Source organism: Phoca vitulina, unplaced genomic scaffold (assembly GCF_004348235.1).
Source record: "Phoca vitulina isolate PV1807 unplaced genomic scaffold, GSC_HSeal_1.0 scaffold54, whole genome shotgun sequence".
Lineage (NCBI taxonomy): Eukaryota > Metazoa > Chordata > Mammalia > Carnivora > Phocidae > Phoca > Phoca vitulina.
The window spans coordinates 246,135-265,399 of NW_022589757.1; the positions used below are offsets into that span (position 1 = coordinate 246,135).

At 37.6% G+C, this 19,265-nt stretch overlaps 1 protein-coding gene across 23 annotated transcripts in view; it reads right to left on the reverse strand.

Moving 5' to 3' along the window:
- The window catches only part of CDC42BPA (CDC42 binding protein kinase alpha), a 330,638-nt gene that overhangs the window by 88,122 nt on the left and 223,251 nt on the right, over window positions 1-19,265 (reverse strand). For all 23 annotated transcript variants that reach the window (XR_004297614.1, XM_032389303.1, XM_032389298.1 and 20 more), the window contains 2 exons: window positions 17,408-17,655; window positions 8,999-9,104 (listed from right to left, as the gene is read on the reverse strand). Coding sequence is in view for 22 of the 23 variants with exons in the window: in XM_032389303.1 (XP_032245194.1) it covers window positions 8,999-9,104; window positions 17,408-17,655 (354 nt within the window). In the remaining variant the exon portion in view is untranslated. The remainder of the gene's footprint in view (window positions 1-8,998; window positions 9,105-17,407; window positions 17,656-19,265) is intronic.

The following is a 19,265-nucleotide window of genomic DNA, read 5'->3' on the forward strand; positions in this document are numbered from 1 at the left end:
GTATATCTCCTGCAAATAAGGCTCTCTTTTTCAAAAGATAACATTATCATACTTAAAAAATTTCATGAGTTTCCTTATATCATCACATAGGTAGTAACTGTTCAAATTTCCAGGTATCTCAAAATATCAAAAAGCTTAACAGTTTATTAAATTGAATTGTGATACCAACAAGTAACCACAGCTTAATGGTTCCTATATCTTTTAAGTCTCTTTTATTTATAGGCTCTTAGTCCATTCAGGCCCCTATAATAGAATACGAAAGACTGGGTAATTTAAGTACGAAACATTTATTTCTCACAGTCTGGATGCTAGAGAGTCCAAGATCAAAGTGCCAGCAGATTCAGTGTCTGGTGAGATCTGCTCTTGGTTCATAGATGGCTGTCTTCTGGCTGCCATCCTCAGAGGGTGGGAGGTGTGAGTGGGCTCTCCAGGGTTGCTTTCATAAGGATAATAATACCACCATGAGAGTGCCACCTCACAACCTAATCACCTCCCAAAGGCAGCACCTCCTCCTACAATCACACTAGGGGGTAGGTTTCAACATGTGAATTTTGGAGGGCCACAAACATTCTGTCCATAGCAGTTCCCCTCCAGCACTTTTATTTTTCTTGTAATTTATTTGTTGAAGCAAACAGGTTTGTCCTGCAGAGTTTTCTATAGTCTCGATTTCTGCTTTCATTTCTGAAAGACGTTTTTTGCCATATAGGACATTCCAGGTTGGCAATTATCCTCCTCTAGCGCTTTGAAAATGGCATTCCTTTTTATTCCCCGTTTTGATTCCTTTTTGGAAATCCATTTTTTTCTGTTGGGGAGTTAACTTTCAGTTTAACTTTTGCTCATTTGAATATAATGTGACTTTCTTCTCTGGTTGCTTTTAGGGTTCTCCTTGGTTGCTGGTTTTCAGCAGTTTTTCTATGATGTCCCTAAGTGGGATTTAATTTCTATTTATCACCTTTAGGGTTTGTGGCATTTCCTGATTTTGTACCTAAATGTTTCTCATAAGTTTTGGAAAATTATGGGCCATTAATTCCTCAAATACTGCTTCTGCCACAGTCTCTTGATCCTCTCCACCTGGGAGAGCAAGTATTTGTACATAAGATCTTTTCATCACGTCCCCTTGGTCTCTGTCCTCTTTTATGTATTTCCATCCTTTTAATTAATCTCTACCCATACTTTAGTCTGATATTTTTTTATTTATATACTCTTTTCTTCAGCTCTTTCCAGTCTGCTGTTAAAATCTATTCGGTATTTTGGTTATTTTAGTTTTTACTCCTAGAAGTTCTATTTGACTCTTTTGTATACACTCCAGTTGTCTGCTGAAATTCTTCATGTCTTAAATTTTCTATCATACAGTTATTATAAAATTTCATTTATGGAAATTCTGATGGGAATCCCTGTGGGCTTGCTTATACAGACTGCCTAGTTTTCTGTTTTTTGTTTTTTTTCTTTCCTTATTTTGTTTTTGCTATTTTATTTTTACTCTTGGTTTTCAGTGATTTAGTTGTATCTCTTGGTATGCATGGTAATTGTTTTAATGTATGCCACACATTTTGCATAAAAATTTTAGAGGTAATTTGAGGATCTGTACATAGTATCTTCCTCCAGAGAGTATTTACCTGGCAGGTATTTAGATTCAAGATAGGTCAGGTATTGAGTTACTTGGAGGCTAGGTTTCAGTCAGTGAGAGGTCTCATCTCTTTCTGGTTCACTCTTATTCCTAAAATGTAGCCTTTCAATGAGTCCAACTGAAAGTTTGTATTCATCCCTTCAAACTTGTGGGACTGTGGAATACTGTGCTCAGCTTCCTGGATCCTCAGCTACTGCTTTCATATCAGCAAATGCCTCAAGGGGAAAAGCGGCATTGAGTGCTGGGCTCATCTCTCTGCACTACTCCTCTATAGGATCTTGGTCAGTGATGACGGCTGCCTTCTTATCTCTCCAATGCCTTCCTGCAGATAAATACTGTGGGAAATAGTCCCACCATATTAAGACAATTTTTTAAAAAATCCAGCTCTTGGTGAGGTGGTGGGTATGAGGTAAACTAATCTGCCATAGAAGCGAAAGTTCCTGCTTTAGTAGGTTTTTAAAAATTTATGATAAAATATTTGCATTCAATTTTCATTTCATGGCTGTAGTTTTTCTGATAAATGGTCTCAATCTGCATTAGTTATTACTATTCCTTTCTCGTTTTTTGGTATGTTTATAGAAATACTGTGTTCCTGTGTTCGTTTCTTTTTGATTACTCAACCTGAAGAAGGCAAGTTTTTCCTAGAAGAGCTATTTACAAGTTTGTGGGGATGAGAGGCCAAGTGATAGTTAATTTTCCGTGTTAACCTGACTGGGTCTTAGGGTGCCAACAAGCGTGATCAAACATTACTCTGGGTGTGTCTGTGAAGGTGTCTCTGGATGAAATTAACATCTGAATCAGGAGACTGAATAAAGCAGATTGCCCTCCCTAACACAGTGGGCCCAACCAATCAGCTAAAGGCCTGCAGAATAAAAAGGCTGACCCTAGGGAGTAGGATGAATTGGAGGGAACTTCTCCTGCCTAAATTCCTTCAAGCTGGGAGGTTAGTTTTTCCTGCTTTTGGACTCTTATGGAAACAGCAGCTCTTCCTGAGTCTCAAGCCCTTTGGATGTGGACTGAAACTATATCATAGGCTCCCTTGGGTCTCCAGACTGCAAACTACAGCTCTTCGGACTTGTCAGACTCCATAATCAGGTGAGCAAATTCCTTACAATAAATGTCTTTACACATACATGTGTGTGTGTGTGTGTGTATATACGTGTGTATGCGTGCGTATATTTGGTTCAGTTTCTAATACAGGCTAAAGCCATGTTCTAAGTCAGGGGTCTGCAAACTTTCCAATAAAGAATTAGATAGTACATATTTTTGTCTTTGTGGGACACACATGGCCTCCATCACATCTTGTTCTTCTTACAAAAACTTACTTAGAAGTTATGTAAAAATTCTTCTTAGTTCACGGGTCTTAGTCTGAGAGTCAGATCTGGCTCAGGTCACAGTGTGCCAATTCCCTCATTTAAATTGATCAGGAATCCTCCTAGTGACCTAGGGTTGTTCTCATGTGTTTTTGGCCTGCACTTCTGTGAGACATAGACAGTTTTGGCACAAGTCACAATGCAGTTTTCTTTCTTTCCCTCTACCAAAGGAGCACAGCTGTAATTCCCTGTTTACCCTACCTCCAACCTCACTGTCTTCTCAGAAGGCAATGGGGTCCAGAGAAGCTATTGATGCCAACATACACCCTTACTTGTCCATTGAGAATAAGGGATTGAAGTTCTGTACCTCAAGGTGTGCCACTTACCTCTGAAAATGTACTTTACCAGCTATTTTCTTTTTACAGATTTACTGAGGTATAATTTACATACAATAAAATTTATTCATTACAAGTGTATGGTTCATGGATTTTTAATAAATGTATTTATTTTTAATTTAATTTTATTATGTTATGTTAGTCCCCATAAAGTACATCATTAGTTTTTGATGTAGTGTTCCATGATTATTTTTGAATAACACCCAGTGCTCCATGCAATACATGCCCTCCTTAATACCCATCACCAGGCTAACCCATTCCCCCACCCCACTCTCCTCTAAAACCTTCAGTTTGTTTCTCGGAGTCCATAGTCTCTCATGGTTCATCTCACCCTCTGATGTCCCCCCCTTCATTTTCCCCTTCCTTCTCCTAAGGTCCTCCATGCTATTCCTCATGTTCTACAAATAAGTGAAACCATATGATAATTGACTTTCTCTGCTTGACTTATTTCACTTAGCATAATCTCCTCCAGTCCCATCCATGTTGATATGAAAGTTGGGTATTCATCCTTTCTGATGGCTGAGTAATATTGCATTGTATATATGGACCACATCTTCTTTATCCATTCATCTGTTGAAGGGCATCTCAGCTCTATCCACAGTTTGGCTATAGCCAAACTGTGGATCTTTAATAAATTTAAACAGCTGTGCAACAATCACCACAATCCAGTTTTGGTACAGGAGAAATTTCCCCACTGCTGGTTTGCAGTCAGCCCTGGCTTCAACCTGAGTTCCAGGCATTGCTGATCTGTTTTCTGTTTCTATACTTTGGCTTTTCCAAGAAATTTAGTATCAATGAAATCCTACATGAGAGTTTTTTTGTCTTTCACTCGTCACAATATTGAGGTTCAACCACAGTATTGCGTGTATCAGAAATTCACTCCTTTTTCCAGCTGAGTAGTATTCTATTATATGGATAATAGTAAATTTCATTTGCTTGTTCACTAGCTGATGAGCATTGGTACTGTTCCCAGTTGTTTGCTATTGTGAATAATTATGCTATGAACATTCATACACAAGTTTTTAAGAGGACTGTGTTTTCAGTTCTCTTAAATAAATATCTACAAGAATTTCTGGGTCACATGGTAACGGTATGCTTACCTTTTTGAGAACCTTTGAAACTATTTCCTGAAGTGGTTATACCACCACCAGATGCTCCTACAAGCAGTGCAGGAGTTCTAGTTCTGCCATATCCTTGCCAAAAGTTGGTATGGTCACTCTTACTGATTCCACTTGTTCTTGAGGGTGTACAGCAGTACATAACTGTGGTTTTAAGTGCACATTTTCCTAATGACATTGAACATCTTTTTACATGCTTGTCATTCATATCTCTTTCATGAAATGTCTACTGAAATTTTTCCCCCAATTTTTCACTGGGTTGTTTGCATTATTTCTTATTCTTGAATTTTAAGTTCTTTCTATATTTTAAATATGTTTCTTATCAGGTAAGTGATTTGCAAATGTTTCCTCCTCATCTGTGTATGTCTTTTAGTTTTCTTAATGTTGTCTTTAGATGTGATGAAGTACAATTTATCATTATTATTCTCTCATGGGTTGTACTTTTAATTTATATCTATGAAATTTTCGACTAACCCTAAATCATGAAGATTTTCTCCTATGATTATCGCTCACGTTTCAGTTTATGATCCACTTTGAGTTAATGTTTTTATATGGCATAAGAATTTAAGTTAATTTTTTTGCATATGGATATCCAAGTGTTCCAGCACAATTTGTTGAAAAGATTATCCTTCTCCCTTTGAATTGCATTGGCACTTTGGCTGAAAATCAATTGGCCATAAATATGAGGGCTTATTTTTAGACCATTAATCTATGGTTCCATCATGCCAATACTACTAGTAAGTTTCCAAAGACTGTCAGGTAAATCCTCCAATTTTTGTTGCACCTGGCTATTATAGGTCTTTTGTATTCCCAAATAAATTTAAGGATGAGCTTCTCAATTCCAGAGCCTACCAGAATTTTGATAGGGATTTCCCTGAATTTATACATTAGAGGAGAACTGAGGTCCTAACAATTCCAAGTCTTTCAATCCATTAACAGGGTACATCTCTCCATTTGTTTAGATATTCCTTCATTTATCTCATCAATGTTTTGTAGTGGTCTTCCTCTGGTTAATTCCCAGAGCTCCATAATGGTTGTTTTTGACAATGGGGTCCACTTTGAAAAAATTTTTTTTTCTTGAGAGGATTCATCAATCTCTTCATGTTAGCATAGACAGAAGTTTACCGGCTGTTTTTGAAAATTTTTTTGCAGATGAATGTCTTCACTAATTCCTACAACACATTATTTTTTATTATGATTGCTTTTGACAGCCCTCCCAACTAATTTGTGAGTGAGGTCAGCTAGACATCTGCAGGAAGGAGAGGAAACACAGATTTTGCAAGGCCGTGTTACAATAGTTACAGGTAGTTTTAAGTAGACTTGTTCAGTATTAGAGAAATGCTAATCTTTTCATTATTACTGAATAAAAGCATGGACTCTGGAGCCAGACTGCCTGTATTCAAATTTCATCTGGCCACTTCCTAGTTCTCTGATTAGGAAAGGAGTCTCATCCCCCTCTGCCTCAGTCTCATCTACAAGATGGCAAGAGTAATAGGGAACACCTCACAGAGTTTTTGTGAGGATTAAATGATTTATATAAAGTAACTCAGAAGAGGACCTGCCCTCAGTAAATTCTAGCCAAGTATTAGTTCATTTTGCTTGTTTGGGAATGAGAATCAGGTTTTACTATTTGTACCTTGACATATCTGGCTTATAGTATGGAATAGTAGTATAGTATAGAATATGGAAACATGCTCATGACATTTTAAGTGAAAGGCATATTAGAAAACGGAATGCACGTATGACTGCACCTATTACATAATATTTATACAAACAAAACCTGGAAAGGAACACATAAAATTAAAATCGTTGTTTTGTGGTAATGAGATCATGGGTAACTTTTATGTAATTTTTATAATTTTGCTTTTTTGTAAAATAATAATTTAAGAACAAGATACAAATAATACTTTTCCTTATGGGAAGCCATTTACTTTCTCTAACATACATGGCTAATTTTATTTGCAATAAGTTATCTTTTAATAAAAAGTGAAACTTAACAGGGGTGCCTGGGTGGATCAGTCAGTTAAGCGTCCAACTCTTCATTTTGGCTCAGATCACAATCTCAGGGTCATGAGATCAAGCCCCACCCCGTGGGGCTCTGGGCTGGGCTTGGAGCCTGCTTAAGATTCTCTCCCTCTGCCCTTCACTCCCCCTCCACCCCCCCTCTCATTTTAGAGAGAGTGCTCTCTCTCTCTAAAAAAATAAAAGAAACTTACCAGACTTCTGAAAATATCAACAAACTTTTTTTCGATTTCTTTTTTTTTTTTGAGAGAGGGAGAGCATGAGTGGTGGGCGGAGGTGTGGAGGTGTGGAGGGAGGGGCAGAGTGAGAGAGAGACAATCCCAAGCAGGCTCCATGCCTAGCATTGCACCTGAGTTGGGGGCTTGATCTCACGACCCTGAGATCATGACCTGAGCTGAAATCAAGAGTTCTACACTTAACTGACTGAGTCACCCAGGCACCCCTTTTTAATTTCCTTTTAAATTTTAATTTGTGGAGTTTAAAAATGTTGGCTAACATAATAAAAAAATGTGAACATGAGAATCTATTCATAGCATTAATTAAATAAATTTCAAAATTAACCTAATAGTTGTTTTCTGGCTTCTATGCCAGAAGTTCTGCTGAGAAGAAATTCAGCTCTCCGCTCAGGTTCCAGACAGAAGAGCTGTTAGAGCAACGGCAAAAGTATTCTTTGGTTATCCCTCTTGGTGAAAAAACACAGTTCAAACCAAACCAGAAAATGATTGAACAGAAAGAAACAATGAAGATGCTCAGTTAAGGTGAACTGAGAGTTAAGGAGGAAGAGAAGCAAATGCTGTAAAAGGAATAAATATAGGGAAGAGGCTTAAAAGGTAGCAGAACCCAGATCCATCTCTATTTCTCCAGGAATAAATATTTCCTTGTTATCATTTGTCATTAAATATTTGCCCACCATACAAATTTGCTCTCAAAGTTCTACTCATCCTTCATCATACCTTTCAATTTAGTAAGAAAAGGTAATGTTCTACTTTTATTAACTTAGGAGACAGGCTTTTATTTTTATCCTTTGCATCTCATCAGAATCAAAAAGAGTATTGCTTACAAATTATCTCTAAATATGTATTTCTGGAAAACTCGGCAGAACTTTATGGTTACTAATGAAATAAAACCAAGGGGTGAATACAAGATTTGATCTACATTCAATTTGATTATTATTTAATATAATTTTTCTTGAACTATATACATTTTTTACTAGGTAATTTGTTTATAAACTACATGCAGAGGCCTTCTAGAGTTTAATTACATTTCTTACGTCAAGGTAACTCTTAAGAGAATCTTAAATTCTAATAGACAGAAATAATGTTTAATTTTATAGTCATATTAGTCAAACACATGAAATAAAAATTATGTGACCTATTTGGATAAAATTCAAATACTGTTAGTTTTATTTTAGTGGAAATAACTAAGAGTTACACAATCACCTTCATATACTCTTCGTACTTTAAACAAAACATTCATACTACTTACTATCTCTGGCCACTTCCCACAGTGTCTGTGTACATCAGCTCCATAAGACTTTACAAAATGGACAAATGGAATTGTTTCTCAAATAGTTTTCAAGCAAACAAGCAAAGTCATTATTAAATGTGTAAAGGACCTAACAGTCATGAGGAAAATAGTGAAAGATGCATGGAACACAAAGGAAAACTGAGAGACAATAAAAATTGTGAGAGACAATAAAAAGTCTCTCTTCTATGACTATTTAGTCATGGTATTTCAATCTGTTATTAGAATAACTAATAACTGAACAAAATACTTTTACTGGAGGAAAGTCCTAGAAATCATTATAAAACACAATTACCCAAATGTTCTTAATTAAATATAAATAAGATTATTAAAATGTCTGGATAATATTAGGATTTTTACAACTGTTTGTTAAGAACTGACAAAAGAAATGCAGAATAACGGCGGTTCAAGAAATCTCAGCTACTAAACAGAAAAACATTCCTTTTAAGTATTTGACATTTTGTTCACAAATCTGGCTGAGTCTAAGTTTAATCTATGGTTCTGCTCTTTACTCAAGCTACAGCAGTTTAGGCAGAGCTGGTTTCCCTGGATTCCTACCTACCAATGATATTATTTCTAGCTACTCGCAGTTTTCCACCATGAATAGGACATCATAGTTGTCAAAACTTCTCCAGTTTGGCCTAAATATTCCTGCTCTTGCCAATGGCCAGCTTAACTCCAACAGCCATGAAAGAGTAAGTGCTAAGTATGACAGGAAAGAGTGAAAAAGAGAATAGATGGAAAGTGAAATAAAGAATAGAGGATCAAAAAATAAATGGGACAAAGAATAAGATGAGATAAGTAAAACCCTCTCCTCAGAACTCCTATACAGACTGGTGTAATGAAAACTTGCCTGTACCATCTAGGTAATCCTTGTATATAAGGAGGGATAGTAAACCCAAACTGTGCATCAAACATAAAATTATTTCTACAATTTCTATCACAGTGCTGAACATCTAGCATATGCTCAGGGAATACAAATTAGATTGTATCACTCACCTTATCAAGTTCACTTGTCAGTTTTTTATTTTCTTCAGTTAATAATACTTTTTCTCGTTCATACTGTTGTTTGAACTCATTTTCAAATTCTTCCCTTTCACTTTGACTAACACAATTTGAAACATAAGAGGGGGAAAAAAAAGGAATGGAATTAAAGTTAAAATAATGGTATCCCCGACTGGCTACTGTACCATATGCTTTTATTCTGAAAAGTCACATATGTTAAATGTGCCAAATCCTTATCTTCCCCCTTAAAATTAAAAGTCACAATCATTCTCTTTTAATTAATAGACTTGTCTGCCTAACAACATCTACTTTGTTTTTCATTTGAAAATCTGAGAAGACATCTGTGATTTGTAGACTTCATGATTGTGCTCACCTTATTTGGTTGCATATGTACCAGAAAGTATGGGAAAATGAAGAGGTTAGGGAAAGAGGGGGATACATGGGCCCCAGCATGATTCCTTATACTCAGTTCAAGATTTCTAGCAAACCCTCAGTGAAATTTCCAATAGTTCTCTCAATATATTCAGCCCTTCCTTTTCTTCTTACCTAGGTACCTACCTACCTACATACCTACCTACACACATATGCAAAAATACACAACAAATTTAATATTATAAAACTTATTTAAAATGATAGTTCTGAGAGGCACAACTGACTCACCCTTAGAGGTAAACATAGTGCTAACAGACTTTTTGGAAACCACCTAAGGGAGAAAGGGGAATCAGTTTTCAAACACTGAGCTGAAATGCAGATGAAGAGGCTTATATTCTAAGCAACCAATGGGTCAATGAAGAAATCAAAGAAATAAAAAAAAAATACATGGAGACAAATGAAAATGAAAACACAATGGTCCAAAATCTCTGACACAGCAAAAGCAGTTCTAAGAGGGAAATATCCAGTGATACAGGCCAACTCAAGAACTAAGAAGCTCAAAAAAACAATCTAACTTTATACCTAAATGAGAGAGAAAAAAAAAAGACAAAATCCAAGGTGAGTAGAAGAAAGGAAATAATAAAGATCAGAGCAGACATACATGAAATAGAGATTAAAAGAGAAAAAACCCATAATGAAACCAAGAACTGGTTCTTTGAAAAGATAAACAAAACTGATAAACCCTTACCCAGACTCATCAAGAAAAAAGACTCGAATACATAAAATCAGAAACAAAAGAGAACTGATACCACAGAAATACAAAGAATAAGAGAATACTATGAAAAATGTATGCCAACAAATTGGAAAAACTAGAAGAAATGGATAAATTCCCAGAAACACACTATCTTCCAAATTGAATTAGGAAGAAACAAAAAATCTGAACAGACCAATTACTAGTAACAAAATTTAATCGGTAATCAAAACTCTTCCCCAAAATAAAAGCCCAGGCCTTAGCAAACATCCTCCATAATGGGGAAAAACTGAGAGCTTTTCCTGTAAGGATGTCTGCTCTTACCACTTTGATCCAACATAGTACTGGAAGTTGTAGCCACAGCAATCAGACAAAGAAAAAAAGGGGGAATATGAGGATCCATACTGGTAAGTAAGAAGTTAAACTGTCACTATTTGCAGATGACATGATACTATAACTAGAACACCCTGAAGACTCCACTAAAAAAAACTACTGAAATAAATGAATTCAGTAAAGTTGCAGGATACAAAATTAATATCCAGAAATTGGTAGCATTTCACTAATACACTAATAACAAAGTAGGAGAAGGAGAAATTAAGAAAACAACTGCATTTATAACCACACCAAAAAGAATAAATAAAATAGCTAGGAATAAACTTAAACAAGGTGGTGAAAGACCTGTACTCTAAAAACTATGAAAGAAATTGAAGATGATGCAAACAAATGGAAAGACAGTCTATGCACATGGACTGGAAGAATTAATATTGCTAAAATGTCCATACTAGCCAAAACAACCTACAGATTCAGTGCAATACCCAGGAAAGTAGCAACAGCATTTTTCATAGAACTAGAACATGTAATACTAATATTTGTATGGCACCGCAAAAGACCCCAAGAAGCCAAAGCAGTCTTCAGGAACAAGAACAAAGCTGGAGGCATACTATAAGATTTCAAGATATACTACAAAGCTGTAGTAATTACAGCAGTAAGGTACTGACTCAAAAATAAACACAAGGATCAATGGAACAGAGAACCCAGAAATAAACCCACACTTATATGATGAATTAATATATGAGAAAGGAGGCAAGAATATACAATGGGGAAAAGATAGTCTCTTCAATAAAGGGTTCTGGGAAAACTGGACAGCCACATGCAAAAGAATGAAACTGGACCCCTTTCCCACACCATACACAAAAATAAAATAAAAATGGATTAAAGATCTAAATGTTAGACCTGATAAAATTCCTAGAAAAGAACACAGGCAGTAATTTCTCTGATATCAGCCATAGCAACATTTTTTTTAAGATATGCCTAAGACAAGGGAAACAAAAGCAAAAATAAACTGTTGGGACTACATCAAAATAAAAAACTTGCCAGGAAACCATCATCAAAACGAAAAGGCAAACTACTGAGTGGGTGAAGTTATTTGCAAATGACATATCTGATAAGGGATTAATATCCAAAATATACAAAGAACGTATACAAGTCAACACCAAAAAAAACCCAAGTAATCCAATTAAAAAATGGGAAGAAGACCTGAATAGACATTTTTCTAAAGACGACATACAGACGGCCAACAGACACATGAAAAGTTGCTCAACATCATTGATCATCAGGGAAATACAAGTCAAAACCACAATAAGGTATCACCTCACACTTGCCAGAATGGCTAACATAAAAAAGACAAGAAATAAGTGATGGCAAAGATGTGGAAAAAAAGGAACCCACATGCACTGTTGGTGGGAACACAAACCAGTGCAGTCATGGTGGAAAACAGTACAAAGGTGCCTCAAAAAATTAAAAATAGAAATGATCCAGTTATTCCACTATTGGGTATTTACCTGAGGAAAATGAAAACACTAATTTGAAAAGATATATGCACCCTTATGTTTACTGCAGCATTATTTACAAAGCAAAGATAATGGACGCAAGCTAAGTGTCCATCAATAGGCAAATGGATAATACATACACAATGGACTATTACACAGCCATAAAAAGGGATGAGATGTTGCCATTTGTGGTAACATGGATGGGCCTAAAGGGTATTAAGCCAAGTGAAAGAAGCCAGACCTAGAAGGACAAATACCATATGATTTCACTCACATGTAGAATCTAAAAAACAAATGAACAAACAAAAAGCAGAAACAGACCCATAAATACAGAGAACTGATGGTTGCCAGAAGGGAAGGGGAGTGGAGGATGGGAAAAATGGGTGAAGCAGAGCAGGAGGTGCAGGCTTCCAGTTATGGAATGAATAAGATATAGAAATAAAAGGCACAGCCTAGAGAATCTAGTCAATGATACTGTAATGGTGTCATACAGTCACAGATGGTAGCTACACTGGTGAGCACAGCATAACCTGTAGAGAATCACCATGTTGTACACCTGAAACTAAGGTAACACTGTATGTCACCTTATATTCAATAAAAAAAAATTTAAAGAGATTTATATCTTAGCAGTAAATGAAATTCAATGTGGATCTGTTCTGAGTAATTTCATATGATTGATTCCAAGTCAACAAAGAACCTGAATAATGGCTGATTTTAAAAATGTAATCTTAGAAACGTCTTTTTTTTTTTTAAAGATTTTATTTATTTATTTGACAGAGAGAGAGAGACAGTGAGAGAGGGAACACAAGCAGGGGGAGTGGGAGTGGGAGAGGGAGAAGCAGGCCTCCCGCCGAGCAGGGAGCCCGATGGGGGGCTCAATCCCAGGACCCTGGGATCATGACCTGAGCCGAAGGCAGACGCTTAACGACTGAGCCACCCAGGCGCCCCTAATCTTAAAAACTTCTTACATCACTATATTAGTGAATATAAATGAAATTATATTTTAAATTATAAATTCTGCGAAAATAAACCATCCTGTGTGCAGGCAAACATGCCACTTTAAAAAAATTATCCCAGAACCCTGGGATCACCACCCGAGCAGAAGGCAGCTGCTTAACTGACTGAGCCAGTCAGGCTCCTTGCTCAGCCAGGAGCCTGCTTCTCCCCCGCCTGCCATTCCCCGTTTGTGCTTGCTTTCTGCCTCTCTCTGTGTCAAATAAATAAAATCTTAAAAAAAAAATTTTTTTTTTTTTAAATTATCAATAGTCAAAATTTAGTTATGTTTGCACCCCAATGTTTATAGCAACAATGTCCACAATGGCCAAGATATGGAAAGAGCCCAGATGTCCACTGATGGATGAGTGGATAAAGAAGATGTGTATACACACACACACACACGCACACACACACACGCACACACACACTGGAATGTTACTCACCCATCAAAAAGAAATGAAATCTTGCCATTTGCAACGATGTGGATGGAGCTGGAATGTATTATGCTAATAAGTCAGTCAAAGACAAATACCATATGATTTAATTCATATGTGGAATTTAAAAAACAAAACAGAGGATCATAGGGGAATGAAAGAAAAAATAAAGTAAGATGAAAAGAGAGAGGGAGACAAACCACAAGAGACTCTTAACTATAGGAAACAGACTGAGGGTTGTGGAGGGGAGGTGGGGGGGCGGGGTAAGTAGGTGATGGACATGAAGGAGGGCACGTGATATAATGAGCACTGGGTGTTATATACAACTGATGAATCACTGAACTCTACCCCTGAAACTAATGATACACTATATGTTAAGTAATGTGAATTTAAATAAAATTTAAAAAATAATCTTGATTCAGAAGCAACTCCAAATAACAAACAATGACAAAAACTTGAAAAATTACAAAGAAGCCTTTCGAAAAAATATGTACACAAATAAACTGAGTAAAATTTCTATGTAAAACTCTTCTTGTTTTTTCCTACTAGCACTAAACAAAGCTGAAGTCTCTTCCATATGAAAACAAAATGAACACACTCTTCCCTGAACCCTATGTCATGCTTCATTTGCCAATTCCCTGCCTTCCTGTTCACTGGGAACCATCTGGAAACCTTGACAGGGTGTGCTGTATCCACTTCCTCATCACCTATCTGTTCCTCACCACACAAAATCTGGCTTCTGCTGCGCCACCACCTCAAAAACCTGTTCTCTCACAACCGGCCATAGTCCTGTTACCACACCCAATCTACCCGCCACCTTTGACAGCGTCGTCCATTTCCTCCCTCTTGAAATGCTACCTTCTCTTGGCTTCAGTGACACCATGCTCTCCGATTTCCAGTCTCCATCTCTGCCCTGTGGACTCCCTTCTTTCTGTCCTTCCCCAAAATACCAATGCTCCTGGGTATTCCGTTCCAGAGCTCGACCTCTCTCTCTGCACACTTCCCCTGAGCTGGCTCATCCACCGCACCACCTGAATCCAATTACCTGTTACGCTGATGAACTCTGAATTTAATCTGAAGCTTTTCTGGGCTTGCTTCAACTGCTGATTTGGTATCTCCACAAAGATGTCTCGCCAAGCACCTCAAATTCAACATGCCCAACTCAGGAGAGCTCCACAAATAAACAAGTTCCTTACCACCCTATTTACCTTCCTCATACACTCTACTTTCTCTTCTCTTTCTCTAGGTGAGAAGCACAGCTCAGGCCAAACCCTCCACTCATACACCTGTTCAAGTTACATGGTTTCTGCACTTTTCTCCACCTGTTGGATAATTCTTATCAGATTACAACCATGGTGTTATTTCTCCCATCTAAAAACAGAAACAAAAGGCAAAAATAACTTCTTTTGAGATAAATTTCTCCTCCAGCTACTGCTTCCTTGCACTGTTTGCTTTTAAGAGATTCCCACCACTATTCTGTTTTCCAACTGCTCTCCTTTAAGTCTTGGATCCCACTGTCGGGTTTTTGCCCCTCCTGTTCCACTGATTGTTCTTACCAAAGTTACCAATAAGCCTCATATTGTTAAATTCAACTGTCATTGTTTGGACCTCATCTTACTTGATTCAGACCTCATCTCACGTTAACATGTAGACAGATTTGATATGCTTCATCACGTGGTTTCCAGGACACCAAATCAGCCGGTCTTCTTCCTATCATTCTTGGCTGTTTCTTCCTCATTTCCAAAGTCCTAAAGACTGGAGCACCCCAGGGCTCAGTGCTGAACCTCTTTTCTATCTCTACCAATCACTAAGTGATCTCACAGAGTCTCACTGTTTTAAATACCATGTGAGTGATAAACTACTCCCAGGATTTTATCTCTAGCCCTAAAATCCAGGCTGATCTACCCAATGACCTACTTGACATCTCCATGTGGGTGTCTAGTGGGCATCTCAAACATGTTTAAAATGAGCTCCCAGTAATACTCCTATCCCAAACGTGCTTCCTTCGCACTGTTCCTCTCTAAATGGTAACTACAATCTCCTAACTGCTAAGGCCTGAAACCTCAGTATCATCCTTGATTCTTCTTCTTCTTCTTCCTTTCTCCCTCAGTATCTAGTCCACCAGCAGAGACCAGTGTCTTTACTTTTAAGGAGTATCAGAATTCCAACATGTCTTTCCACCACTTCTGCCTCTACCATAGGCCAACCCACCATCCTCTTGGGCCTGGACTACTATGATAGCCTTCTAAATCATTTCCATGCTTTTCTCTTATCTAAGTCAGACTGTTTTTAACCCAGTAGTCAGAGTAACCCTGTTAAAACACAACCCAGTATTTGTCAATTTTCCACTCAAAATCCCGCAGTACATCCCTGCAATGGTTTTATTCAGAGCAAATAACCAGAAGTCACCTGTCACAAAGCCTTGTGCGATCTGGCCCGGGTCCCTCTCATACTTATCTCCTACTATACTTTCCCCTTAAGTCTACCTTGGCCATATTGGCCTCCTTATTATTATATTTAATAGACTTTATTTTTTAGAAAAGTTTTAGGTTCAAAGCAGAGATTTCCCACATACCCCCTGCCCCCCAAACACAGGTACAGCCTCCCCACAACACCACCCCCACCAGGGTGGAGCATGTGTTTTGTCAGTGAACTTGCAGTGGACACATTAGCATCACTCAAACTCCACGGCTTACGTCAGGGTTTGGACACATGTTCAATGACATGCACCCACCATTACAGCATCACACAGAGTAGCTGCACTGCCCTGGACATCCTCCTAGACACCTCCACCCTCCCCCAAGCCCCGGCAAGCACTGATCTTTATACTGTCTCCCTAGTTTTGCCTTCTTGTTATTTTTTTAACAGACTGTACTCCGTGTACTCTTCTCCTACATCTGTAGAGATGTCTCCCTACTTTCTTTAGCCCTTACTTCAATTACCTTCTCAGCATAATTTCCCCAGACCAGTCTATACAGACAATTTAATTGCCCCCTCAATGCTTCATGGCCCTGTCTTGTGCCGTATTTTTTGTTCTTGGCATTTATCATTACCTAATATATTCTATATTTTACTTATTTTGTTTGTAGTCTTTCACCTAACTAAAGGAAAGCTCCATAAGGACAGAGATTTTTTTTGTCTATCCACTGCTACGTTCCCAGGGCCCATAACAGTGCTTTACCCACCACAGGTCCTAAAAAAATTCTGTTGAATGAATGGACCAAACTAAATAAATTTTGGCTTCCAAAATAAGTTGAGAATGACAATAGCATACATTCAGCTGCCTAAAAATAAGGTCCCAGGTCCCAGCAGCAATTTCTCACATCTGGCCATTATGGCACCCAGGTTCTGGGTCTCTGGGACCTTCCGAGCCCACATGTTTCCCTCCACCTTCGAGGTCAGCACCTACAGTCCTGCTCATTTCCCACAGCCAGGTTCCTACCTGCCATCTGCCCCCCTCAGTCCCGCTCCACACAGAAACAAGAGTGATCTTTCAAAACCACGAGTACCACCCTGTCACCTGCCTTCAACGGCCTCAGGATGACGCCCAAACTCCTTGCCCTCCTTCATGATCTTGCCTCTACTTCCCTCTGCAGACCCACTTCTCACCCTCTCACCTGGCCTTCTATGGCTTCACCATCAGGACAGCGTAGTCTCTGAATGTGCCATGCTCCCCTCTTTTCCTCTCCATCCTAGCACATTCTGCTACGTCTATCTGGACACTCTTCCACAGTTAGATAATTTATCTCTTTGGTCTTAAATTAGACATAATTTTGTCCAAAAAACCCAGACATACCGAAGTTATCCTTTGTGCCTCGTCTATGGGAGCTCCTGCATTTTGTCTGCACTTATACTATCCTGTGTGCTTGCCTGTCATGCTGTAGTATAATTTCCTATTTACTGATCTTGACTTTGGGCTCCGTAGAACTGGGATATGTGGACTGCCCATGTATCTCCAGCCCCTGACACATAATAGGCATTCAGGAAATATTTATTAAAGAGTAAATAACTTGATTCTTACCTCTCTCTCCTGTTTTTTTCCAATTTGTCTTTCAAAATCATAATTTCCTTGTTGAGAGCAAGTTGCTGGCCTTCTGAATCATGAAGTTCTTTCTTCAGATTTTTAATTTCATTTGCATGTATTCCTTCTCTTTTAGACAATTCTTCTTCATAAAAGATACTTTTCTTTTCTAAATCAGTCTTTAGTTTGGTTATCTCTTGCTGATGTTCTATGCTGCAGAGTCCTGGCGAGTAACTAATTTGTTTTTGCTACAGAAGTAATAACAAAAAATTGGTTCATCTATAAGAATAATAAAATATCAAATAATAACTTCTTTCTATAACATAAAGAACTGTTCATATAGCTGAATATTATTTTTGTATATTACCACATAAACAATATTTCTTTATTAAGGCTATTCACCTTTTGTCGGCCACATGTTGCAAATACTTTTCTCAGTATGTATTCTCTTATTGTGTTGTGTTTTATAGCCTTCTTTACACTAAGATTATATATTTATCTGTAATTTCTGCTCATAGTTATATAATTATTTGTTTATATTTAAATTTCTAATGTAAACACAATTATTGTTGGTGTATGGAGTGAGAGAAAAATCTAACTGCAACCTATTTCTGATGTGGAACCAATAGAGGATTATAAGTATGCTTGTGTCTTTAGAAGATTAAATGGGGCTAGGGAATGACAGAGCTAGAATGTACAAAAAGGAAAGAGAGGGGGCTTCTCCAATGGTCTAGGGAGAAAGACAAAGGTCTAATCAAACATTTTCACATCCACTAGAAAAAAATGATAGGTTTCTTGACATTTAGGTAGGGCATTAGACACAAGAAATTTAGTTGAAAGCCAACTTCTTAGAAATTTGGATGAAATATATTCTCAGTAATAAGGTGCAAGGAAAACACAAAGTCCAAAGCTTCTTCCAGACTGTGGCTAAAGGGTGAATAGAAACATATAGAGATTATGCCTGTAAGACCTCCTGAGCTTTGGAACTTTTCCATTACTTTGCTATATGCTATTTTCCCAGGGGGTCAAGGACAAATTTTTAAAACCCAAAGAACCTGGGTTTATGTTTAGTGATATAATGAATCATGCTCTGGAGGACACTGTGTCCTTTTTTGACAACAGTAATAAGGGCTGAAAAACTGTTAACAGAAGTTGATTTAAAGCTGAAAGAAAACTATGCTCACTTCTTCACATTTGAGGTACATACTTAAAAAAAAAAAAAAAAAAAAGAACCCAGAGACATCAATTGGGCTGGAGAACTGTCTCTGGGCTATCCACTGTACTATTTAACCATTTACTAAAGCACTACTGATGGAGCACCTACTGCACGCAAGACTCGGACCATCCAGCATTTTGGGGGCAGCCTGTCTCGCAATGCTCGGCCGAACCGGGAAGAGCCACAGCCAGTCCGACTCTGGCTCCATGCAACTCCACAAAAATGAGGCCTAAATCGACATCAGTAGTCCTGACCATTTACCTATATGGCTCTTTCACTTTTTTCATCACCTAAAAAACAATCTTAGTTTGCTGTTCTGGTTTGTATAGTTTGGCTGTTGGGATAGCAGCAGCATGCACTGACGTTTCAAGCAAAAGTTACCCTGATATCAAAACCTAACAAAGATACCATCAGAACAAGTCATAGACTCAAGTCACTTGTTGATAAGGATGTAAAAAAAGTCAAAATGTTGATAAAATCAAACCATATGTAAAAAAGAACACTCTACCCCAAAGAATAGATCTTACTGCAGCTACTGAAGGTAATTTAATACTAGTAAACTTGTTAATAAATGTGCAAAGATGGCATTACTTTAATGTATTAAATTAAAATAAATCCATATGATAATCTCACTAGGTATCC